The sequence below is a fragment of the Anguilla anguilla genome, chromosome 19, assembly GCF_013347855.1.
Source record: "Anguilla anguilla isolate fAngAng1 chromosome 19, fAngAng1.pri, whole genome shotgun sequence".
NCBI classification, from domain to species: domain Eukaryota; kingdom Metazoa; phylum Chordata; class Actinopteri; order Anguilliformes; family Anguillidae; genus Anguilla; species Anguilla anguilla.
Genome location: NC_049219.1, coordinates 4,167,200 through 4,194,057, shown reverse-complemented (window position 1 = coordinate 4,194,057; position 26,858 = coordinate 4,167,200). Strand labels below are relative to the sequence as shown.

Sequence of the window (26,858 nt, the reverse complement as noted above, 5' to 3'; positions counted from 1 at the left end):
CCTCGCCACCGGAGTTCCCCAGGGCTCAGTCCTCGGTCCCCTTCTCTTCTCCTTGTACACCAGATCCCTTGGCCCTGTAATATCTGCCCATAGCTTGTCCTATCACTCCTATGCCAACGACACGCAACTCTTTCTCTCCTTCTCCCCATCGGACACACAGGTCCCTGCCCGCATCTCCGCTTGCCTGAGGGACATACAGAGCTGGATGGACAATCACCACCTGAAGCTCAACCCGGGAAAGACGGAGCTAATCTTTATTCCTGCGCTATCCGCTCCCCTCCTCGACTTTTCCATTTCCCTAGGGGACACCTTAGTGACATCATCACCCTGTGCCAAGAATCTTGGAGTGGTGATGGACAACAGGCTGTCCCTCTCCAAGAACATCGCAGCAGTAAGCCGGGCATGCAGATTTTTCCTGTATAATATCCGCAGAATCCGCCCCTTTCTCACCACCTACTCAACCCAGCTCCTGGTCCAAGAAATGGTTCTATCCCGCCTGGACTACTGCAACTCTCTTCTGGCTGGACTACCGGCATCTGCCACCAGACCCCTGCAACTCATTCAGAATGCTGCGGCTCGTCTGGTCTTCAACCTCCCCAGACACTCCCACGTCACTCCCCTGCTCACTACCCTCCACTGGCTGCCTGTTATACCTCGCATCAAATTTAAAACATTGGTCATTGGCATACCAGGCATTCAATGGATCAGCCCCAGCATACCTCCACAAGATATTCAAACCCTACATGCCAGCCAGATCCCTCCGTTCTGCTACCTCAGGACGCCTAGCACCTCCCCCTCTTCGCACCTGCACTTCCAGAACACGTCTCCTGTCTGTTCTGGCCCCACGATGGTGGAATGACCTCCCTGTGGAGGTCAGAACAGCTGAGACACTGACCCAATTCAAACAACAACTGAAGACTCACCTCTTCAGGCTGCACCTCTCCCCATCCATCCCTACCCCCCTGTAAATGACTGTAAGCTTAGGGTTGTAACTAGGCAGCTGTTTCGTAGGTGACTTAGGTGCATTAACTGTCTTAACTACTGCTTGTATTTTTTCCATAGATTGTGTTGTTGCCGTTCTCGTTGTGTTAGTGTTAATCAGTTTATCCTTCAGGGTCCAAGTTGAACTATGCGGTTGTTCCCTGCACTTGGACCAGTACTTCTCTCTAGGGGTTTCGTCATACTTGTTCCTGGTTATGGTTATACACTTTGTTGTACGTCGCTCTGGATAAGAGCGTCTGCCAAATGCCTGTAATGAAATGTAAAATGTAACATAACCGATGCAAAAGCAATAGCTTAAATGTTTTATTTTTAGTTAGCTAGCAAGCCAGTTTAGAGTTAGAGGTTTGCTTGAGTCTGAGGGGGGATTTGAACCTGGGTCTGTCACTCGTCCATAATTGGTAAACGTGCTACCCAGTGAACTATGAGGAAAACAGATGTCAGGGCTGCAAATTTTTGGTCTTTTAAACGTATGCACCTGTATGTATGTCCAATGAGGCAACCTATTCTGGTGCATCTGTGATGATGTAATCAGTCAGGAAGAAGAAAACGCAAAATCCACTAAGTCTGGGGCTTTATTTTGTGGACGTGTGAGGTCAGAAGGTACAGAAATGAAGGTTTTTAAGGGTTGAGTCTGTGGTCATTGTGGTTATTTCTGTAAGGAAACCCTGAAAAGTGCCGAACTCTCGGTGCTGTATATGTATGGGGCATGCCACCCCACCAAGGCGTAACTTTGCAGGATGGCATACCTGCCACCCCAATTTCACATACTTAAGGTATGAATATACTATCACATGGGAGGACCTGGAACTTGTATAAATACATACAGCCATTCAAATTTGTGCATAATGAAAAACAGGATTGACAGAACATTTCTACTCTTCTGCCTCCTCTTCCTCCTCCTGGCTGTGTTCCGCCTGGCTGCGGATGTGGGAGTGAAGGATGAGGTCCACGGACAGCAGGCTTGACGCAGTGTGCAGGACGGAGAGGAGGAGCTGGTATTTACAGGCCAGGGACTCCAGCCCCCGAACCCTCCAGCTGGGGGGGGCGGCCCCAGAGGCCCTCAGGAAGTGTGACTGGGCATCCAGGAAGCGTGGGCCGGGGTACAGGTCGGGGCAGCGCCGCTGGGAGGCCTGCTGCAGGAGGCAGTGGTGCAGTACGAACTCAAACGCGCCCCCTGCTGGCAGCACGCTGCCTGCCTCTATTAGAACACCTGAAGAGGCGGGGCCTGTTTTCCAGTTACGGTTCCCCAGTGCTCCTTCTTTCCCTTCCCCAAAATGGACGCCTGGCCGCTCTCCTGATGCCTTGCCATTTCGTAGCCAGTCTGGAATTGGATGTTCAGGTTCTGCACATAGTGGCCCCTCACCCCTGTTTGGGTCCCTAATGCTGACCTGTGGCCCCTCACCCGTTTGGGTCCCTAATGCTGACCTGTGGCCCCTCACCCCTGTTTGACTTACTAATGAGGGCCTGTGGCCCCTCACCCCTGTTTGGGTCGCTAATGAGGACCTGTGGCCCCTCACCCCTGTTTGGGTCCCCAATAATGGCCTGTGGCCCTCCAGCCTCTGTGCTGTCAGTGCTCAGATGGGCATTGTCCCTCATGCTGATGGGTGCTCTATCTAACCTTGTGCCATTGTGTAGGCCGGGTTGTTTGACCATGTAATGAGCTACGTTCTCACTGTCCTCCTCCCTGCCCTGCGGGTGATGTGATTGGACAGAACCCTGTGCGTGACGCGACAGGACAGGCTCGTACACGCGCTGAAGCATCCGGAACAGTCCGCAGAAGGCCGTGCTGCACTGCTCCGCCAGGCCGGGACTGGGCCCGCACAGAACCAGGCAGTGCGGTGCCAAGCCCCGCCCCTCTGGGAAGCCCACGTGGGCCAACCTGTCGGGACCCAGCACCACGGGCTTGCAGAATGTCACCGTGGCAACGTGCTCCTCTCCAATCAGGCTCCAGTCACCGGGGTCGGCAAAGAGCTCCGTCCCCGCCAGCCGACAGAACAGCGCCAGCTCGTCACTGTCCACGCACTCCACCACGGACAGGCCGGCCCGCCGAGCGAGGTCCAGCGCCAGCTCCGACTGCTTCGCTGCCGAGAGCAGCAGCCCCATCCTCAGCCTGCGCAGGCAGGCCACGCCCCGCTCTGCCCTCCCGCCCACCCCGCCGCAGCACCTCTGCGCCTGCGCCGCGCTCGCCAGGTTCAGAGAGACGCCAGGGGGCGCCAGAGGGGACTGGAGTGGCACGCTTGTGGCCAGCGCTCGGAGCGGCCCGTCGCCAGGGCAACGCACCGCAAAGTCTCTGTGGATCACCAGGCCCTGGAGGACCCGGGACCGGCTCACGGGCAGGCCTGGTACGGGCGTGTGGAGCGCGGCGAAGTGGCGGGCGATCAGGGTCACGCCAGTGCAGTCCTGCTCACACCGCCACCTGCGGTAGAACTCGCAGGCCGTCTGGCTCAGGACCCCCCAGTGGGAGCTCGCCGTCTTTCCCCGGAAGTAGGCGTCCGTGAGCGGGCGCAGGTGGGCGGGGTCCTGGAGAAGGGACAGGGCGCGAGGGGCGAGGCCCTGCCCGATCACGCCATCCAAAACGCGCGTCTGGAAGGAAAGCAGAATGTGAGCCACGCGGCGGGCCTGAATGCCGTGGAGATGGTCGCCGTGGATACCCCGCAGAAGCGCCCCCAGCAGGAGAAGGAAGGACTTGGCTCCATCACCGTGTGCTGGTACACATCCAACCAGGACTCTGTCACAGGCACAACACAACACCATTATCAGCACACACATCTCTATCCATGGTCTTTTACTCACTATTACTCATACAGTATGATTTACAGTTACTCATACACATTGGTAATCACACAGTATTATTTACACACTGTTACTCACGCAGTATGATTTACACAGTCACTCATACACATTGGTAATCACACAGTATTATTTACACACTGTTACTCACGCAGTATGATTTACACAGTCACTCATACACACTATTACTCATACAGTATGATTTACACAGTGTTACTCATACAGTGTTACTCACAGTATGATTAACACACTGTTACTACAGCATGATTTACACACTGTTACTCACACAGTATGAATTACACACTGTAACTCACAATACGATTTGCGCACTGCTACTCACAGTATGATTTACACACAGTTACTCACACCATATGATTTACAAACTGTTACGCTCACAGTATGATTTACACACTGTTACTCACACAGTATGATTTACACACTGTTACTTACACAGTATGATTCACACACTGTCATGTACACAGTATGATTTACACACAGTTACTCACACAGTATGATTTACACACTGTTACTCACACAGTATGATTCACACACTGTTACTCACACAGTATGATTCACACACTGTTATGCACGCAGTATGATTCACACACTGTTACTCAAACAGCTTTTTCCACTTGTATACTTTCGTTTCTCATTTATAGCGCAAACGTCACATCCCCACATCGAACTGTCCATACTGCAGTAAGACGTAGTGGTGAAAAACCGTTTTCTGAGCTGGAAGAATGGAAGAAGCCCCGGGTTGTTGGATGTGCTGTATTTCAGTAAGAGGGAGAACAGGTTCTGGGGCCTGTTACCTGGCAACGGGATGGTCAAGCCGAAGCAAGGTAAGGATCCTGCGGCCATCCCTGGTGATGAGGACCTCTCCAGAGTCGCGGGTGAAGAGGACCTGGCCCCCGGACGGACCGAAGCACGGGCCCACCACCGCCTCCAAGGCCTGGGTGACCTGCAGCAGGGTCCCCAACTCCACCCTCTGCACCCCCTTCATCTCCACACTGCCTTTAACAGGGGCCTGCTGTACACACAGGGCACAATCAGAGCTGCATTTCCAACACAGACCCAGCGTACACAAACTGAAATGCACACGGTCCATTTCCCACACAGACCCAGCGTACACAAACTGAAATGCACATGGTACATTTTCCACACAGACACAATATTCTTAATCTGAAATGCACACAGTGCATTTCAAACACAGACACAGCCATCCTGAGGGAAGAAGCCGTAAAACCTTTTAGCTTGTTATTTTGTGTTCTGTAAGCATGTGATTCTCAACTACGAAAACAAGAAATGAAACTGTGGAGGGGTGGTGTGGTTAGGGCGCCCTCTGCAGTCGAAGAGGGAGCGGTTCAGCTGGCACTGCAACCCCAGGTGTGTGCAGTGACAATTCATTGCTAATTGTACACACCTGGGGTTAAAGTGCCAGCTAAACCGCTCCCTCTCCACCTGCAGATGGTCGTAGACAGGATGAGATGATAAGGACGCCAACAAATTCAATTGTGATGATGTTTTTGTTTAATGCAGCAATAATGTTTAATGTTAACAACTTGGTTGCAGGTGGTATGAACCGAGAGCAGAATATTACTTATGTAGGTGGTGTGCTACCTACTGGGTGACAGTGCGTTAAAGCCTTGAATTAAAGTCAAGGCTCTACCACACGGTCACAAAAGAAGGAGGAATCCAGCAAAAATTTGCTTCCTCTCATTTAGCACATTAAATCAAGTGGGTGCAAATCGATTGTAAGCAAGCTAGCTAACACGTAATGTTATGTGGACTAAATAATACAAATTGGTTTAGCTGGTTTTTATTTCTGGTTTATACACCTTGCCCAGATGGCACATTCATGTTAGCTAGCTGGCTTACTAACATACAAGCAAAAAAGTTTTATAGCTATAAGACATTAACTGCAGTCATAGGTTTGGCTTCACAAATACAACTTGCAGTAACAATAGCTCTTAAAAATTAAGACTAGCATTCTTCTTTTGTCATTCTATGGGTAAAGCCTGAAACGGACCGAACCCTCCGTTCCCGCAAGGACACTATTTTTTAAAAAACGAGTGGGTTTTAGCTGTGTATCTGACGTAGTCGTAACATTTCTCACCGCTGTGAAGAATGTCTTGGATGTCTTTCATGATAGCATATGATAGATGTACTTTAATACTTTCAGGCTGAAGAGAACTTTAACAAGGTGGACACTACGAGGTTTTATAAGCCCACTAATGAAGCATACTTTCTTAAAATTACTGTGTACTTGGTACACTTCTGACCAATTATGCACTCCCGGAAAATATACTCAAGCTTATGTTTGAACTTCTTTACAACATACGTACATACGTCACGTATACTCATGTAGGCTCCAGAAAATGATAATAAATTACTGAACTAGTAGGCTATTAAGCCACTAGTAATAACTTAATGTTTAAGTTACTTTTGAGTTTTATTAACTAAAACGTGAGCCAGTTTAGTCAAAGTCATACAAGTGGTCTATATTGAAAGTTCACATGTAGCCTGCAGTTTTTCTTTTCCCTTTTTAAAGGGGGTGCAGCGCTATATGGTTTGCAACACTCCCAGCTATGGCGGTACTATAAGCAGATTGAGCGTTTTTAACAGCGATAGATTTATTTCACCGTCACACCTGTCGAGAATGTAAACAAGTAAGGCATTCTTGGTCGTGAGAAATTTTATGACGAAGTTAGCTAAATCAGCGTACCTACTAACTTGTTGGTTAGGTGGAACGAATGCACAAGTTAGCCACGCTAACTAAAAAATGAACTTACCTCAACTAGAAGGTGCAACCCAATGCCGTTTTGTTCAGCTTCTGCCAAATAGCTTTTCCACTGTGGATTTTAACAAAACAAGTCAGCTATCAGAACCACATACCGCCATATACTGTGCCGGCTGCTCATGCTGCTGCTAAGCAACAATTAGACTTCCTGTATATAAGTTCCGGTAAAAACTTCCGATGAGTTTCTATCAAAATACAAGCACCGAATTAACGTTAATAGTGTTAATTAGTCCGGAAGAGTAATTACAGTAACCACGGTTTCTGAGCTTTTGATAGAGACTTAGCCTACCTTTATTTAAAAACATTTCAGATACAATTTGTTCACAATCGCTAGCTACTAGCGTCTATCTTGCTATTTGGCTGGTTTAAATGACTAACTACTTCTTTGCTATTTGGCTAGTTTAAATTACTAGCTTGCTGTTTGGCAGGTTTAAATTAAGCCTGGAATTTTACTTTGAATGTGTATTTTTTTTTTAATTATGCAATGATTTCTTTGAAATCACAATCCAAGCAATTGTTTCTGGTGTTTTAGTATAACCCGGCCATGCATTGCTATACACTCTCAGTTCAGTACTGGCTCATTTGCATACCAGATTACTGCCAAAACTAAAAATTGTTACCAAATGAAAGGGGGTATACACTTACTCTACAGACCCATACCTATAACATTATGTAGTCATTTCTGTGAAGTCATGTACTAGCAGTTGTTGCTGGTGTTTTAGTGTAGCCCGGCCATGCATTGCCATACACTGTCAGCTCAGTACTGGCTCATTTGCATACCAGATTACTGCTAAAATAAAATAAAAATTGTTATGTAATAGAGTAAGACTGAAGAGGTATAATTGTTCTAACCAGCAGAGGGCAGTATGTGATTGTTGAGAATACAACTACGTGTAGCCATGAGGAGCATAGGGAAGGGAGTCTGAGAGAAAGGCTTGTCAAGAGAAGTTGTGCTAAATGTCTGAGCATTTGAAAATAAAAGAAACCCTTCGGTGTCATGTGAAGAGGATGAAAGACATGAACGGAGGCCCTGACAGAGAACGATTCAACTGAATGTTAATACAAAACACTGAACGTATGGAACTGCTGCGGCTGAAAACAAGAGGGCGAAAAAATGTTGGTTTGTTGGGGTGGGGGGTGGGGGGGGAAGTACGGTAGGAAACACCACTCCATTAAATAGATGCTTAAAATAGTAAGGTTATTTAACTAAAAAAAATTAAAAATTGGATCGTGTGGACACCCCTAGCGGTTGTGGCCCTAAACAACCGCATAGAGTGTTTATGCCAGTGGCCGGGCCGGCATAATTTTTTTTTAGTTAAATAACCTTACTATTTTAAGGCTACACGTGGTGGCGGAAAGCTTGTTACAGATGCGGGAGCGAGCAGCATATTGCCAGCGAGTGTCGCTTCATAAAAGAAACATGCCATGGCTGAGGAAAAAAAAGACACATACATGCCAGTCCAAGAGCTCATCATCAGGTGCTGGGAAGTTTCAAGGGGGAGGAGTGCGGAAGATGGAGAAACAAGGAAAAACACGTAGCGCATCTTGTCAGAGTGGAAAAAGAAAACGAGGACAAAAACGAGGAAGTGTTTTTCAATCAAACTTTATTTATATAGCACATTTCGTACAAGGTTTTGCAACACAATGCACTTCACGAATAAAATAATAAAATTAAAATAAAATACAATAAAATAATAAAATAAAATCAAGTAAGAAGAGTATTAGTAAATGTAAGAAATATAAAGTGATAAAATAAATAAGAAGTGATAAAATTGAATATAATTGTTCCTAGGTAAAGGCAAGGCAAAAAAGGTATGTTTTTAGTCTTCATTTAAAAATGTCAACTGTTTGAGCTGTCCTCAGATGTTTTCACAATGTATAACATTAAGGAAGCAGAGACTTCCAAAGAAGAACCTTTCACAAAAAGGTTAACAATGAATGGTGTGGAAAGACAGTTCGAGCTTGATACAGGTTGTGGCATTACAGTGATGAACAGGTCAGAGTACACTAAGCTGTGGAATGGGTAAGTACCAGAATTTAAGCCACGCCCATTTAAGCTTAAGACATACACAGGTCAACCGATAGAGACAATGGGCACTGTAGAGGTTACAGTACAGTACAAAGAAACTGTTAAGAACTTACCGGTGGTGGTAGTCACAGGAACAGGACCAAGTCTGCTAGGCCGGCGCTGGATAAGGCAACTGGGCATAGATTGGGGGTCTGTAAATCATGTGAATGATGTCAGGGAATTGACATTACAAGAGGTGCTCAGTCAACACGCAGAGGTCTTCAAAGAGGAGCTGGGCCGACTTAATGGCCCCCCTGCAAAAACCTATGTGGACAAAGAAGCAGCCCCTAGGTTTTTCGAACCAAGACAAGTGTAATTCACCACAAGAGCTAAAGTAGAGGCAGAAACCAACCGTTTGGAGCGCCAGACAATAATAATAGTCAGTCAAGTATGCCGAGTGGGCTGCCCCAATAGTCCCAGTGTTACAACCAGATAGTCTCTGCAGATTTGAGCAGTGTTATGACGGTAAATTGTGTATCCAAGCTTGAGCAATACCCTATCCCTAGAGTAGAGGACTTGTTCACTAGGCTGTCAGTAGGATAGAAATTTACCAAGCTGGGCATGAGTCACGCATACCACCAGATACCCCTTCAGCGTCAACTTACTTTGTTTTCCAGCCTGAAATGCGATCATATTAGTAAATGGCTACAAATGTCATGTAACGTGCAAGTAGTTGACTATCTCCCTCGATATTAATTAAATGTTTTTAAACAGAAAATAAAATAATGAATTCAATAATTGAACGAATGCAATAATTTATCCGCAAAAATAGCTATACAAAAAGACAAAATAAATGTTGTGGTCACGATCACCCTCGTAGAAACCTTCAGTTAAATGAATCTGCATAATAAAATTAACCAAACGCGGGCTTACATTTTCTGAACCTCGGTGATATAGTGGTGTAAGTAGACCATTTAACAATTAGCTTCTAGCACTAGCCAGCTTCTATCACACACAGCACTCGTCATACGCTGATATGCACTTATAGCTAGCCAGCGCTACAGTATTTTCAGTAATATGGGAGCATGCAGCTGAAATCCTCTATGGAAAGCATCCTCACAGCGATCTTATCTACAGTCAGTAGGCAGTGTTGTGCATCTCCCACTCTTACAGCCCGTTTCCAGCCCAAACCACTGCAAAGAGAGAAAACTTTCTTTTGTTAGTGACATTTCCTTCTGACATCTTCGATGGAAATTGCAACCACAACATTTATTTTGCCTTCTTGTATAGCTATTTCTATGGATAAAATCACATTTATTATTATTATTTATTGGTAAATAATATTCACCCAATCCCTAGTTAAAGCAATCCAAGAGGCACCCACACCTTCCAAAGTTCCTGCCAAACTTCTCAACAGTCCTAGCTCCAGTCCACAAGCTGTTGAGGAAACAGACAAAGTGGCAGTGGGGAGATGAACAGGAAGCAGCTTTGAGCACTCAAAGCAACTGATGCAGTCCGCAAAGGTCTTGGTCCATTATGACCCAGAAAAAGACATTGTCTTATGTGACGCATCACCATATGGAGTTGGTGCTGTACTTTGTCATCGCATGTCTAATGGAACAGAGAGACCTATAGGATTCATGTCCTGCACACTCACCTCAGCAGAGAGGAACTACTCTCAACGAGACAAGGAGGGGCTTGCAGTCATCTTTGGAGTCTGAAGATTCCACAAATACCTATACGGGCATCCATTTACAATTGTGACATATCACAAACCCCTCTTGTCACTTTTCAATGAGATGAAAGCAATCCCACAGATCGTGTCCTCCCCGAATCCAACGTTGGGCCGTGATTTTGATGGCATACGAGTACACCATCGTTTACGAGACAGGGAAATACCACGGCAACGCTGACGCCCTGAGTCGCCTACCCTTGCCGGAAAACCCAGGTCCCAAAGAGCCAGAGGAGAGAGCGCTCATGTTGGACACATCAGACATCACACCGGTGACAGCAGAGCAAGTGAGAGCGCTCTCAAGAGTGAGAGAAATGGTGCAGAGAGGTTGGCTGCCAGAGCAAGAGGGGACTGAGTTTGCACCATACACTGCTCGTAAAGATGAGCTGAGTGTAAAAAACGGCTGTGTGATGTGGGGAGCTAGAGTAGTGGTTCCCAAGCCGGGTCAGAAGGACTGTGGCTTGTCAACATGCATTTTGGCAAAGTCCAGTCTGGCTTTTATGTGTTTCCCTCTTAGAAGTGGGGTCTTCCTGGGTCTTCTACCATGGAGCCTACTTTCATTCAGACAGTGACAGATGGTGCGAAACTATTGTACCTTGAACCTGAAGATCAGCTTGGATCTGTATTGAAGTTTTCCTTGGTTCTTTCTCGACCGTTCGAGCAATCCTTCTATTCAATTTTCCTCTTGCGACCACGTCCAGAGATGTTGGATACAGTTCCATGGGCCTTAAACTTATATAATAATAATAATATTGGTAACAGTGGTCACAGGAACATCAAGCTCTTTGGAGATGGTCTTGTAACCTTTACGTTGACCATGCTTGGCTATTACCTTTTTCCTAATCTCTTCAGACCACTTTCTACTTTTCCTTCTGTTTTCCATGTTCAATGTGATGCACACAGTGGCACAAACAGCAGAGTGAGTAATTTTCTCATTTTAAATTGGCTGCATGAGTGATTATAAGATTGAAAATGCCTGTTATACTAATTTTCTTTTTTGCTACGTTTTGGCAAGGTTACCGCCTGTGGGCATATGAGACATATAGTCTTCTCATTCGCTGACGTGAAAAGAAATTCATGCTCCCATTCCGGGTGGAAATAATATGTTTTTGATTTCTTTTTCACCGAACCCTCAACCATATCTATGTTGTTATGTTAGTTAAGGTGCATTCGGCGTCAATATGTTTATTTTGACTTCCAAAAGTAAAAATAAAACTACAGGACTAACATGACAAGGTATTTATAAATATGAATATTATTCATTGAATTGAGAAACTAAATATTGTGCATTGAACAGATACTGTAAATATGAATATTATTAATTGAACTGAGAAACTAAATATGAATATTGTGCATTGAACAGATACTGTAAATATGAATATTTTGCATTGATCAGATAACTGTGCATAACTGTGTCTTTCTTTGTGAGTATGTATGCACGTACATAGAGCCTGTCTTAACAGAAATTGCAAAAATAAATATGACAGTGAACAGTCTAACTTATACACACAAATCCGCATACACCACACAGTCCACGATCCCTCCATACATTTTTTTTTTAAGTAGCAATGCTGTCATTATTATTATTCAATTTTTTGTTTTCTTTTCTGTTTGCTTGTTTTTTTTTTTCATTTTTTAAAAAGATGATTTTTACTTCTCTTGAGTGTTGATTTGGCTTTCGATGGATGCTTCCTCATTTGCTTTTGTTATATTTTCCTTATAAAAATTGTTTAGGTAAAAAAAAAAAAAAAAGCCAACACTGAATCCATAATTTTACACAACATAGAAGGTCCCTTAAAAATAAGAAACATCAGTGTCCCTGTTTTTGCTGAAAGCATGCAACCATTTATGATGTCTGCAACAATGCCAATTTGATGATGCTCGTCGGGCAACAGTAATACACAAAAAGCCAACCGTCATGCTGATGCCTGTGACGCTCTGACCAGAGAAAGCTACTGTAACCCATCTAGTGACAAGTTATTACAAGGCTAGCTCTCAGAACTCTCAGAACATTACTGCTTCATGTACTTGCTGTGCTTATTCTGTTATCAGCCTTTGTGAACAGCCCAAACGGTGGATTCTGGTTCAAGTGAGGAAGTGCCCATCAGACCAAAACTCAGTCATTTCCAGAACTACATAAGTGTACTTATGCCTTAGTAATTGTAGAAGATAGGGCTGTAAACTAAATTTTTTTACAAATAATTCAGACAATTCAGACAGTTTTCATGTCTATATGAGTGCACATAGTGAATCACTGCCCATTCTTTCACTGCTCTGCCCCAGTTCCTGTAGATTCAGTGGCAAACCTGCAGTGATTAATGCACTTCAGACTGTGTTATGCGGTGTACAGCTGCTTGGAGGCTTAAGGTAGTGAAGGGAAGTGTATGTTTCTGTATTTCTGTATGCACTCCTGGCCACTTCAGCTTAGGCCAGTCTCCACATTCCCAGTTACCGTGGCAATGAGGGAGAGGAGCGATGGAGAGCTATGGGGAGGATGGAATGCAGCTCAGGGCTGTCCCGAGTGCACTCCTGAGAGGACCCGAAACGCTCTGGCACCCACCATGGTGATATACCGCCCCCGTCCCAGGCACTATAGTGTGCTGTTGTGTGCTGAGATGCCTAATTACTGATGTGACATGCATGTGTGACCACAGACAGAGCCTTCCTGTCTGTGAGATGTGACCATATGCGGTGTGATGCTTATAAACTACTATTGAGACTGAGATAACTTAGTGAGTCTTTGGAGAATGCCCCTGCATGCTGTGTAGTGGGTATTTCCCTGGTGCATATTGTATTAAATTCTGTTACAGTGGGAACATGTCGTCTGACCTGATGATTTCCTGTCTGCCTCATGTACCTGCTTTGAGTGGTTCCTATCAATTCAGAGATTATTTGGCATTTTGTATGGTAGTTAGCATTTCTTATAGATGTGTCACGGGTTGCAGTGTGGTGGACCCAAATGCAGACTTGGACAATTGCGTACCTTCAAAAGGTACACGATGCAGCAGGCAGTCTCATAGTCAGTTTGTGCAAAGATCAAAAACCAGAAAAATCCACCGGGGCAAAAGTACAGAATCGGAAGGCAACAGGAATCAGCAAAACAAAGTCGGCAGGCAAAAAATGAGCGACCAGTTCGGCGTCCAAGAAATTCTTGTCGGCGCCAGAGTCCACCAACGCCTGTAGCCTGAGGGGTTGTTGGTCCTGAACCAGTGTGGCATCGAGCAGTAGGCTAGACTGGGCGGTAGAAGGGGAAGTGGTACGGCTCACCAGGGTCCCCACTCTAATATCTTTTGGCCGAATAGGACAGGAGGATAATACGTGACCGGCTGTGCCACAGTAAATGCGAAGTCCCGTCCTGATTCGCCGCATACGCTCCGTTTGCGTGAGGTGGGCTCTTCCGAGCTGCACTGGCTCCTCGCTGGGCGTGCGGGGTGCGGTTGGACTCGGGGGTACGCTGATACCGGGACCGGGACTGGAACTGAATCTCGCTGAAGGGCTCGCTGAGGGTTGGCGTCTGGCCGTCTGGCCGCTGAAGGGCTCGCTGAGGGTTGGCGTCTGGCCGTCTGGCCGCTGAAGGGCTCGCTGAGGGTTGGCGTCTGGCCGTCTCTCTGCGGCGCTCACGGAGGCGGTTGTCCAGCTTGATGGCCAGCAGCGCGATCAGGGCATCGAGGTTGTCGGGATCGTCTCTTGCAGCCAGTTCATCCTTCAAAGCCTCGGACAAACCCGTCTCTGAAGACCCCCTGGAGTGCAGTGTCGTTCCATCCTGATTCCGCAGCGATAGTCCGGAACTCAGCTGAAAATGCCGCCGCGCTGCGCGTGCCCTGGCGCATCGACAGCAGGCGTGGATTATAGTCTCTCCCGCAAACGGGGCGATCAAAGACTTCTCGCATTTCTGCAACGAAACTGGAGCAGGTGAAGTTTGTAGGAGGTTGGCTCTCCCAAACTGCTGTGGCCCAGTCTAATGCAGATCCTTTCAGCAGCCCCACGATGCAAGAAATCTTTTTCCCATCGTTGTTGTAAGTGGTGGGTTGCTGGTTGAAGGTCGAGCGAACGCTGCATTAGAAACGCCTCGCACTTCCCCAAGTCTCCAGCGTAGCGCTCCGGAGCAGGAATGTGCGGCTCCCTGGGCAGGAGGGCTGCGTGGGTGTAGAGCTGGACCGGGTCGGGAGGAGCCCTCGGGGCTTCGGGAGCGGGAGCCGGGAGGCGGGTGGTCAGCTGCTGCATCTGACCAGCGAGTGCTGTCAGCGAATACCGGATCTCACGGAGGGCTTGCTCGTGCCGTCCCACGAGTGCTGCCTTGGCTGGCGAGGGCGTTGCGCAGGTGCTCTGGGTCCGCTGGGTCCATACTGGCCAGATTGTTCTGTCACGGGTTGGGGTGTGGTGGACCCAAATGCAGACTTGTACAACTGAGTGTCGAAACTCCCGAAGGAGATGTTTAATTCAAAGGTACACAATACAGCAGGCAGTCTCGTAGTCAGTTCGTGCAAAGATCAAAAACCAGAAAAATCCACCGGGGCAAAAATCGAAGTCGTTAAACAGGCGGAGGTCAGAACAGGAATCAGCAAAACAAAGTCGGCAGGCAAAAAATCTGTGGTCGGGTAAACAGGCAAGATCAAAACACGAGTCAGACTAACGAGAGGTAAACGCTGGAAAGGCACTGTAAACAGGAGGCACAATCTGACAAGGAAGAACAGGGAAACAGAGAATGTATACCAAAAGAACCAGGTGAGTGAAATGAGAGATAATTGAACGGAGCGTGAACATGCAAACAGGGAACAGGTGAATGGAATGAGTGATTAGCCAGTGTGTGAGAATGCGGCCAGAACAGGTGAGAGTGATCAGCTGAGGGGAGAGAGAGAGAAAGAGAAAACCACGCCCATACTACAAAACCGAAACAAAGATTGTGCAGGAGAAAAGCAGATAGTCAACTGAAAAGTGAAGTGACAACAGACACATAACAAGATGCTGGCAAGGTGTAATTTTATTGAAATTAGGCTTGGGGCTGCTGGATGGCTCATTCAGTTAAGGCCCCACGCTGAGGTGCATGGATGAGCCTCACGGCCTCGGGTCGAATCCGGACCGTGCCAGTGCCGACTGTGGCCGGTAGCTCCACAGGGCGACGCACGATTGGTGCCTGTGTTGCCCAGGGTACGGGAGGGTTCAGTCAGACAGGGATCTGCGTTTCATCGCTCTCTAGCGACCCCCCTTGGGCGCTCATATGACTGCATGTCAGAGCTGCTTATGAAAGGTCTTCCTCCGGCTTTTGTGTTCTATTCCATTACAAAATATACACGCGCACAAGCTGAAATGTGGTAAATGTTTATTTTTCTCATCCAAGCAGAGTAAAATAATCCATTAATGTGTAGGCTTGCTATCATACCAAAGCTGATTTTTTTTTTTAAAGGAAAGCCTTAAGACTAAACATAAGGTCATGTCATAGCTGTGGCTCTATCACATGGGTGTTTGCTGTAATTACAACAGGGAAAAAGTTACTCAGACGAGCTCGCTCCTGTTAAGATAATATACTCCATACTGGTGTGTGGCATTAGAAAACTTCTGAGAATTCCTCTGCAGGCTGTGTAGTGTGTGTCTCCCTGGTGCCCCTTATATTAAAGCCTATTAAAGGAAACCTGTCTACCGCATGTACAGTGCCATGAAAAATATTTTCACCCTTCCTGATTTCCTATATTAGGGCCTAGTTTCAGATCTTTACAAAAAATGTTATATTAGACAGAGGGAACCGGAGTAAGCAGTCAACGTTTTAGAAACTCCCAACTTCTGCCTGGAGTCTCACCCTCTGGAGTTCAGTCCCTTGTAGTAGCGTCACAAGACCACCGGATGGCGGAAAGCATCCACTTTCCAGTATTCCAATACAGCCCACAGGTCTGATAGCAAAAGTAAATACTCTGATATTTTCGACTATTTCAAGCTCCTGCCACGGCACATAATGGTTTTATTAAATTCCATTTAGCATGAGGATGGGGGTGTAATTTCAAAGAAACACTGCACTGGTTGATGCACTGAAGATGCTCATTTTTATTGTACACACAGAGCATGTACACAGCGCATCAATACACACAGACGCACGCACATGCATAACATGCACACACACGCACACAAACACACACACAAACACATATACACCATGTTCACATGATCATATAGATAGATGGTTTGATACTGTGGTTTGTGTCTTTGGAGGCCCTACTAGACTGAAGGCTCTTTTCTTTCTGGGGAGGCTACGCTCCTTCGGTGTGTGTAGCAGGATGCTGGCCATGTTCTACCAGATCATTGTGGCCGGTGTCCTGTTCTACACCTGTGTGTGCTGGGCTGGGAGCCTCTACTCCAGGGACACAAAGAGGCTCAAACTGATCCAGAAGGCCAGCTGCCACCCTCTGCTGTTGTTTTGGGTGCAGTGGGTGTTTGCCGACTCTCCCTCCCTCTCTGCGCCAGCCCCCCTTCTCTGCTTCCTCGGCCAGCCCTCTAGCTGCCCTCCTCAGCCTTGCCCCTGCCATGCCCGTGTTCTCCAGAAGGTAGAGCACTGACTGGCAGGTGAACCCCCAGCGTCCCACCTCCACTGGATATACTGTCGCTCTCTAACCGACCTCCTTACACTCCTTACACTCTCACACTCCGCTGCCAGGTCGGAGTACTTCAGGCGTTTCCGCTCATAGGCTGCTTCTGCCCCCTCCTCCCATGGGAGGGTGAGCTCCATAAGGAGCACCACCTTCACCCGAGTGGACCACATCTCCATATAAGGAGCACCACCTTCGCCCGAGTAGACCACGTATCCATATAAGGAGCACCACCTTTGCCCGAGTAGACCACGTCTCCATATAAGGAGCACCACCTTCGCCCGAGTGGACCACGACTCCATATAAGGAGCACCACCTTCGCCCGAGTGGACCACGTCTCCATATAAGGAGCACCACCTTCGCCCGAGTGGACCATGTCTCCATATAAGGAGCACCACCTTCGCCCGAGTGGACCATGTCTCCATGTTAGGCCACAGGAACGCTGTGCTGATTTCATTTGGGAAATGGAGCTGTGGATTGAGATCTACACGCATGCTCCACCCTCTGCCTGGAACCAGGGCTCTACTCCCACCTTTGTGTCCTACGGTCCCCTCCTCCTCTGCTTGCCTCACAAAGTGGGTTTGATGCTCTTTCACAGGAGAGGCGTCTCTGTTTGCCTCCTGTCTGCTGGTCTCTAGTAATTCCAGAAGCTTCCGCAGCAGCTGGTCATACCTCCATCTGTAGCACCCCTGTGCTGGAGCCGTCTCACAGCCTGACAGAACGTGCCAGAGGCCTGCTCTGTGTCCCTGTGCTGGAGGCCTGCTCTGTGTCCCTGTGCTGGAGACCTGCTCTGTGTCCCTGTGCCGGAAACCTGCTCTGTGTCCCTATGCTGGAGGCCTGCTCTGTGTCCCTGTGCTGGAGACCTGCTCTGTGTCCCTGTGCTGGAGGCCTACTCTGTATCCCTGTGCCAGAAACCTGCTCTGTGTCCCTGTGCTGGAGGCCTGCTCTGTCTCTCTGTGCCAGAAACCTGCTCTGTGTCCCTATGCTGGAGGCCTGCTCTGTGTCCCTGTGCCGGAAACCTGCTCTGTGTCCCTGTGCTGGAGCCGTCTCACAGCCTGACAGACCTGCTCTGTGTCCCTGTGCCGGAGGCCTGCTCAGTGTCCCTGTGCTGGAGGTCTGCTCTGTATCCCTGTGCCGGAGGCCTGCTCAGTGTCCCTGTGCTGGAGCCATCTCACAGTCTGACAGAACGTGCCGGAGGCCTCGTTTGGGTGCAGCACAGAGCGGATGGTCTCATCCGCCCCAAACCATTAGCGCAGGTTTTGAGGAGAAGGCAGGGTGTCATAATTGGCCCTGATCAGGAAGCTAAGCCTGGCTTGTGGTATCTTCCACTGAGCGATCGGTCCTCCACACTTTCCCACGCTGTCCATCCTCCCAGACCACCTTAGCAAACTGCTAAAACCTGCTACCTCTCCTGCGCCATCCATGGTGGGATGACCCAGAGTCTTCTGTGTCCCTCTGTTTCCCTGCTGGGGGGGTTGTGCCCCTCTGTTTCCATGCTGGGGGGGTGTGCTCCTCTGTTTCCCTGCTGGGGGGCTGTGTCCCTCTGTTTCCCTGCTGGGGGGGTTGTGTCCCTCTGTTTTCCAGGTGGGGGGGTTGTGCCCCTCTGTTTCCCAGCTGGGGGGGAAGCAGTCAGGTAGAAGCAAACTGCAAACATAAAATGCATATCAGGCCACTGCTATATGTACCACAATTAAACCATCAGTGAAAGCCCAGGATATACTGGTATATTTATAAATCAATGACAAACTATGTTCTACAGCATATCCAGCAATTTACCCACCCAGATATCATTTCTGATTAACAATGTTGTACATTTTCAGCTCTCATAAAACGCCAGTAGTACAGATTCTGATGTAGTCAGCTGAAAGGAACTTCTTAGCTTACAAAGGAGATGGTACAGTAGAATGGGCACATCCAATTTGTTCAGGTGCAGGGCATAAACAATATGTAGAGTTAAAAAAATGTCTGATGTTTGAACAGACTAGGCAGAATTTGTGTCATTTCAAACAGATTGGAATATGGGTTTAACATCAGCATGCCTTTGGAGCTGAGTGAGTACGTTTAACATGGTCGGTGAAAATAGCGGTGATATGTGTTATTCAACCAATCATTTAAACAGAAACATTTACACTCTAGACATTTGACACGTAAACAGTAAAAATAACACATACAAATGCAACATTACAAACTTGCACCAGCAGGCCTTATCTGATAGAAGAAAAATAATCACATTATCAGAACAGACAGAACAGTCATTACCACACGAATACCTAACACAAACGCAATTTTCCCCCATGTGGAATAAGCCGGCATTTAGGAAAAACAGAGTTGCGCGGTCTCTAATAAAAATGATTAGCATGGCTTACAGACTCGTCATGGAACAGAAATAATATAAAATGACCCCAACACAACAATCCTGTAATGTAATTACAGTATCACATTTTGCAGTAAATTATTGGCTTATCAATGTTCAGTCCAAAAGCTCTTATTAGATGCCACTGTTGACATTTTAAAGTTTGGCCTTACAATCCTTCCAGCTTCTCCCATTGTTATGCTTGGATTTATGACATAGTCAATCACTGTGGCTCTAAATTCATTCGATACAACAATATTTCTCCTACCTGCTTGACCACAACCTCCATGACCCGTCCATCAGTACCAACTGCATTGGGCTACTCCATGTTGTCAGACACTGCTGAATGTAGTGCTGTAAAACAGCCTTTTATGTTGGGATTACCAATCATGCTGCAATGCGACTCACCTGGGCAATGTTGCTGGAAGTGATGAGACAGAATTGCAAACATCTTGACTTCATTTCACAATCTGCATGTCTAGCAATAAGCATTGGAACATTGTACTAATACGAGACGACTGTATTGTGAAAACTGAGTGTGATTTAGAGTTGTGCACTTTGTGGGTAGGTACTGCAATTAGTGTCTTAGGGTAAGAATTTTGCCAGTCAGTTTGGCAAATTGAGTTTTCCACATTGAGCCAAAGCAATCATAACATACTGTAATGCATTTGTAATGTGTGACTGCAGATATCAGAAATGCATCTGAAAAAATGAGAAATACTGTCGGGTCAAAGGAACATCTCAGAGGCTGGATGTCATGCAAACCACACTTCTGCCCTGGTTTTGGCTTAGTGGTCTAATCCATTCAACTGATGTGCAGCATATTCAGGTTCAAACCTACAGGAAAACCATTTATATGAGAGGTAACATAAACATACCAGCTCAATAGACAAGCAGTGCCTTTTCAAAATGTATTGAGTTGTGGTTACACTACAGCAACAGAAGCAAGCATTCATCAGACACTACACAATTTCTCTTATAATGGATTTTATTTCCACTACTGTAGATGAATGTCATTGCTTCAACTGCATATTTTAGCCGCATGCTGATCTACTCAAATTGAGCCCAAACATAATCCCATACAGAATATGAAATAAGTACTACTGTGTCACAGGAGTTCACCACATCACACAATAATAAATCACAACAGCAAAACATTTCATATTTTAATAATTCAGGTTTAATCATTGCATATTGTCTGAAAATACAGAAAATTAAAGCACAAAAAAAAATCCTAAAGAATTAATAAAGAAACTCAATCCATCATTGTTTACAGTAATGAAAGGAAATAAGTACACTGCAGTGATCATTCTGCATTCTCCCTATCAGCTGCATTTGCCAACAGAAATTTGCACATTGGAACTCTTGTGAAAATGAATGAAAGCAACTGTAAAAACTAGTAAAATGCACATTTAAGTGGAGGAGTTTGCCACTGGATTCTTTTAAAAAAGATGCAGATACAGGAGATAGAATTATTACTTCAAAAACATTTTACCCTGCCATCTTTTGGCATTATTACTCTCAATGTTATATTAATGTTTTAATAATCAAAAGTACATAAACACACCTTGAACATTTGCAATATAAATGTATTAAAATATAAAAAAATATCACATTTAGACAGCAAGTGCTTAACCTGAACTGCTAAAAGATCATACTCTTATGTACAGGGGTTAGGCTGTACTGAGGTTATATATATATATATATATATATATATATATATATATATATATATATATAATATTGGGCACAGCTGAAATTGCACTGGTAAGGCATTGGTCAAGGAAGGTTGCAAGTGTGTCGATGAGTGTGTGTGTGTGTGATTGGGTGAGAGTGTGTTTGTGTGTGTGAATTTGTGAATGTGTGTGCATACATGTGTACGTTTGTGGGAGTGACTGTGGATGTGAACGTGTGTGTATGTGTGTGAATGCATGAGTATGTGTGTGCCCGGATTGTGTGTGTGTATGGGTAAGAGATAGTGTGTGTGCGTGCGTTTGTGTGAATGTGTGTGTGATTGTTTATTTGAGTGTGTGTGCGTGCAAGAGAATGAGTGTATGTATGTGTATGTGTGTGTGCGTGAGAGTGCCTTTGTGAATGTGTGTGTGTTTATACATGTGTGTGTGTGTATGTATGGGTATGAGAATGTTTGTGTATACATGTGTATATGGTGTGTGCACGCATGTATGTATATGCATGTGTGAGTGCATGAGTGTGCGTGTGTGCGTATGGGTAAGAGAATGTGTGTGTTTATACATGTGTGTGCATGCGTACGTGTGGGAATGAGAATGTGTGTGTGTTGACACGCTTATGTTTGTGTGTGAGTGCATGAGTGTGTGTGTGTGTGCGTGCGTTTGTGAATGTGTGTGTCCGTATACTGTATGTGAGTGTGTGAGTGAGAGAAAAATTGTGTGTGTGTGTGCATACAGGTATGAGCGTGTGTATGTTTGCATGCGCGTGTGTGTGTGTGCATGAGATTGTGTGTGTCCGTGTGTACGTGTGTGTGAGTGACTGGGTGTGAGAGAGTGTGCGTGCGTAGGTCTGTGAGTGCGTGTGAATGAGTAAACATGAGTGTATGTATTTGTGAGTGCGTGTGCACGACTGAGAGAGAAAGGGTGTGTGTGAGAGTATGTGTATGTGTGATGGAGTGTATGTGAGAGAGAGAGGGTGTGTGTGTGTGTGTGACTGGGTGTGCGAGAGGGTGTGTAGGTGTGTGAGAGTGTGTGTGTGAGTCTAGGTGCATATGAGTGTGTGTATATATGTGTGAGTGTGTGAGTGTGTGATTGAGTGTATGTGTACGTGTATATGAGTGTGTGTGTATATTTGTGTGTGTGTGTGTGTGTGTGTGTGTATGTGTACATGAGAGTGTGTATATACATATATATATCTGTGTGTGTGTGTGTATGTGTGTGTGCATGTGTTCGAGTGTGTATGCGCACGTGTGTGTGTGTATGCATGTGTGTGCATGTTTGTGTGTGCGCACATGTGTGTGTGTTTCTATTCCAGTTAGCAGAGGGACACTGAGGAGTGTGAACTGACACGTGTTTGTGTCTCTGCAGGCGTGTGTGTGCGTGAGTGCATGAGTTTGTGTGTGTGTGTGATTGAGTGTGTGTATGTTTATACGAGTGTGTGTGTGTGTGTATATACGTGTGTGTGTGTGTGTGTGTATGTGTGTGTGTGTATGTGTGAGTGTGTGATTGAGTGTGTGTATGTGTACATGAGAGTGTGTGTATATATATGTCTGTGTGTGTGTGTGCATGCGTTGGAGTGTGTATGCTCACATGTGTGTGAATGCGTGTGTGTGTCTCTATTCCAGTTAGCAGAGGGACACTGAGGAGTGTGTGTGTTGACACGTGTTTGTGTCTCTGCAGGCGTGTGTGTGCGTGAGTGCATGAGTTTGTGTGTGTGTGCGTGCGTTTGTGTGAATGTGTGTGGATGTGAGTGTGTGTGTGTGAGAGAGAGGGTGTGTGTGTGTGTGAGTGACAGAGTATGAGAGAGAGAGAGAGAGAGTGTGTGTGCATACGATTATGAGCGTGTGTATGTATGCATGCATGTGTGTGTGCGCGTGAGAGTGCACTGGTGAATGTGTGTGTTTGTGTGTGTGAGAGATCGTGTGTGTTCATGTGTGTAGGTGTGTGTGTGCATGTGTGTGATTGGGTGTGTGAGTGAATAGTTGTGAGAGATTGTGAATGCGTGTGTGAGTGTGTGTGCACCAGTGTACATCAGTGTGTGTGTGTGCACCAGTGTACATCAGTGTGTGTGTGTGCATGGGTAAGAGAATGTGTGTATGTTTATACATGTGTGTGCATGCATATGGGAATGTGTGTGTGTTTATACGTGTGTGTGCATGCGTATGGGAATGTGAATGTGTGTGTGTTTATACATGTGTGTGCATGCATATGGGAATGTGAATGTGTGTGTGTTTATACATGTGTGTGCATGTGTATGGGAATGTGAATGTGTGTGTGTTTATACATGTGTGTGCATGCGTATGGGAATGTGAATGTGTGTGTGTGAGAGAGAGAGAGAGAGAGAGAGAGAGTGTGTGCATACGATTATGAGCGTGTGTATGTATGCATGCATGCGTGTGCGCGTGAGAGTGCACTGGTGAATGTGTGTGTGTGTTTATACATGTGTGTGCATGCGTATGGGAATGTGAATGTGTGTGTGTTTATACATGTGTGTGAATGCGTATGGGAATGTGAATGTGTGTGTGTTTATACATGTGTGTGCATGCGTATGGGAATGTGAATGTGTGTGTGTTTATACATGTGTGTGCATGCGTATGGGAATGTGAATGTGTGTGTGTTTATACATGTGTGTGCATGCGTATGGGAATGTGAATGTGTGTGTGTTTATACATGTGTGTGCATGCGTATGGGAATGTGAATGTGTGTGTGTTTATACATGTGTGTGCATGCGTATGGGAATGTGAATGTGTGTGTGTTTATACATGTGTGTGCATGCGTATGGGAATGTGAATGTGTGTGTGTTTATACATGTGTGTGCATGCGTATGGGAATGTGAATGTGTGTGTGCTTATTCATGCGTGTGCATGCGTATGGGAATGTGAATGTGTGTGTGTGTTTATACATGTGTGTGCATGCGTATGGGAATGTGAATGTGTGTGTTGACACGTGTTTGTTTCTCTGCAGGCATGTATGTGTGTGCGTGCGTGAGTGCATGAGTTTGTGTGTGTGTGTGTGCGTGCGTTTGTGTGAATGTGTGTGGATGTGAGTGTGTGGGTGTGAGAGAGAGGGTGTGTGTGTGAGTGACTGAGTATGAGAGAGAGAGAAAGTGTGTGTGTGTGTGTGCATACGGTTATGAGCGTGTGTACATATGCATGCATGTGTGTGTGCGCGTGAGAGTGCACTGGTGAATGTGTGTGTTTGTGTGTGCGAGAGATTGTGTGTGTTCATGTGTGTAGGTGTGTGTGTGCATGTGTGTGATTGGGTGTGTGAGTGATTGGGTGTGAGAGGGTGTGTATGTGTGTGTAAGAGTGTGACTTTGTGTGCACAAGTGTGTGCATGCATAGGTGTGTGAGTGCGTGTGCATGAGTGTACATCAGTGTGTGTATTTGTGAGTGCGTATGCATGAATGTGAGAAAGCAAGGGTGTGTGTGAGAGTATGTGTGTGTGTGTGTGTGGATGTGTGTAGGTGGGTGTGTGTCTATGTGTATCTGAGTGTGTGTGTATGTGTATATGAGTGTGTGTGAGAGTGAGTATATGAATGTGGTGTGTGTGTGTGGATGTGTGTATGTGGGTGTATGTGTATGTGTATCTATGTGTGTGTGTATGTGTATATGAGTGTGTGAGGAGTGTGTGTGAGTGGGTATATGAACGTGGTGTATGTGTGTGTACATGAGTGTATGTATGTGTGTGTGCGTGCGTGCATGTGTGCAAGTGTGTATGCGCACGTGTGTGTGTGTGTATGCGTGTGTGCGCACGTGCATGTTTGTGTGTGTGTGTGTGTCTCTACTCCAGTTGGCAGAGGGACACTGAGGCGTCACACACTCTAAATCCAGCACAGAGGGGTGTGTGTTGAGTGAAGTGTGTGTGGAATCTGTGCAGGAGGGTCAGTGTGTCAGAGTCAGAGACGCTGCAGAAGGACAGAGTGCCGGCCGGACGGTCCACACACACTCCTACCCTGTACACACACACTCCTTTACCATCATCATCATCATCATCACACACTCCTGCTCTGCGGTAGGGGGGGGAGGGCAGGTATGAGTGTTGCGTTAAAATTGTGCCAGACAAAGTATCCGTGTTTATCAGAGTAACTGTCTTTAGTGCACTCCAGACTCCAGGAGTTTTTATTCTCTCCAAACTTACAGTCAGAACCCCCTCCTTTCCTGCTGATTCCTTTATCTGTCACTGCTATATGAACCTCTCCCCCCCTCTCAGACACACTGAACTCAGCCTCCCAGTAACAGCGCTCACACACACTCTCTCTGCACACAACCTGGGGCTCGTGCTTAAATCTCTCTGGATGATCAGGATATGGCTCCTCTCTCCCCGGTGTGTGTGTCACCCTCCTGTTCCCCTCAGACAGAGACAGCTCTCTCTGCGCTGTGTTTGGATCCAGTGTGAGCTGACAGCCGTCTGCACACCAGAGACATTAATGAGATTAATTATCACTATTAATATTCACCTTATTATGTGTGTGAGAGAGAAAGGACTGTCATAATACCTCTGTGTGTGTGTTTGTGTACATGTGTGTTTCTGATTGTGTGTTTATGTGTGTAAGAGAGAAGTTTCTATCTCTCTCACACACACACACACACAGCAGAGTGTGTATCTATGGAAAGTGTTCTGTGTCGATACAGACTCACATTTCCTGGGTCCTGGTTTGGTCCTGTTCTCTCCTCCATGGTCCACACTGTAAGAACAGCAGAACAGAATTCTGAATTTTAACCATCCTTTATTTCCACTCTCAACACACCAATGACATCACATAAATAAAAACAAAGGCACAATAAAACACAAAACCATGATCATATGAAAAAAACACAAATCTGTCAGAAAGGAAACTTATTCCATTCACTCACCCTGCTCCATGTGCAAAAACAGCTCCCCTCCCTCCACTGAACATAAAACACCCTTACAACACACACACACTCTGAAACACACTCAGGTTCTCCATTGCTTTGTAATACTGAAACTCCACCATCACTGTGTCCCTGATCAAACCCCTGACTACAACAACCACATCTTATTTACTGCAGTGATCCCGTTCAACACCCTTCACAGGAGATCCCCAACTCTCTTGGGTAACACTGGTTTGTACAGTGCCCTCCATGCCCCCCCCCACCCCCCCCAACTCCTTTTGTGTGTGTGTGTGAGGTGCAGTGTGGAAACTCTCTGTACTTACAGCAGTGTGAGTGTGTCCAGTTTAGCAGCAGACAGCGCTCTCACTCCTGAGTCTCCTGGGTGATTGTGTCTCAGGTCCAGCTCTCTCAGGTGTGTGTGTGTGTGTGTGTGTGTGTGTGTGAGAGGTGCAGTGTGGAAACTCTCTGTACTTACAGCAGTGTGAGTGTGTCCAGTTTAGCAGCAGACAGCGCTCTCACTCCTGAGTCTCCTGGGTGATTGTGTCTCAGGTCCAGCTCTCTCAGGTGTGTGTGTGTGTGTGTGTGAGGTGCATTGTGGAAACTCTCTGTACTTACAGCAGTGTGAGTGTGTCCAGTTCAGCAGCAGACAGCGCTCTCACTCCTGAGTCTCCCGGGTGATTGTATCTCAGGTCCAGCTCTCTCAGGTGTGAGGGGTGTGAACACAGAGCAGAAGCCAGATAATCACAGCCTCTCTGTGTGACTCTACATCCTGACAGCCTGCAGAGAGGACACACACACCTTACATGCATCAATATAAACTAACAGGGCTGTGTGTGTCAAACACATAGCAGTGTGTTACACACCTTACACACATTAATATAAACTAACAGGGCTGTGCGTATCAAACACATAGCAGTGTGCTACTTTAAAGCACATCAGTATAAACTAACAGGGCTGTGTGTATCAAACACATAGCAGTGTGTTACACACCTTACACAAATTAATATAAACGAACAAGGCTGTGTGTGTCAAACACATAGCAGTGTGTTACACA

At 46.4% G+C, this 26,858-nt stretch overlaps 1 protein-coding gene across 1 annotated transcript; it reads right to left on the bottom strand.

Moving 5' to 3' along the window:
• Window positions 1-1,631: 1,631 nt before the first annotated feature.
• Window positions 1,632-26,555, bottom strand: LOC118218929 (Bardet-Biedl syndrome 10 protein homolog). The gene is made up of 4 exons (XM_035401703.1): window positions 26,420-26,555; window positions 25,589-25,635; window positions 4,605-4,822; window positions 1,632-3,730 (listed from the first exon to the last, which is right to left on the bottom strand). Exons 2-4 carry the CDS (start codon window positions 25,625-25,627, stop codon window positions 2,401-2,403), a joined length of 1,587 nt encoding a protein of 528 aa, XP_035257594.1. The 5' UTR covers window positions 25,628-25,635; window positions 26,420-26,555; the 3' UTR covers window positions 1,632-2,400.
• Between the last annotated feature and the right edge of the window lie 303 nt (window positions 26,556-26,858).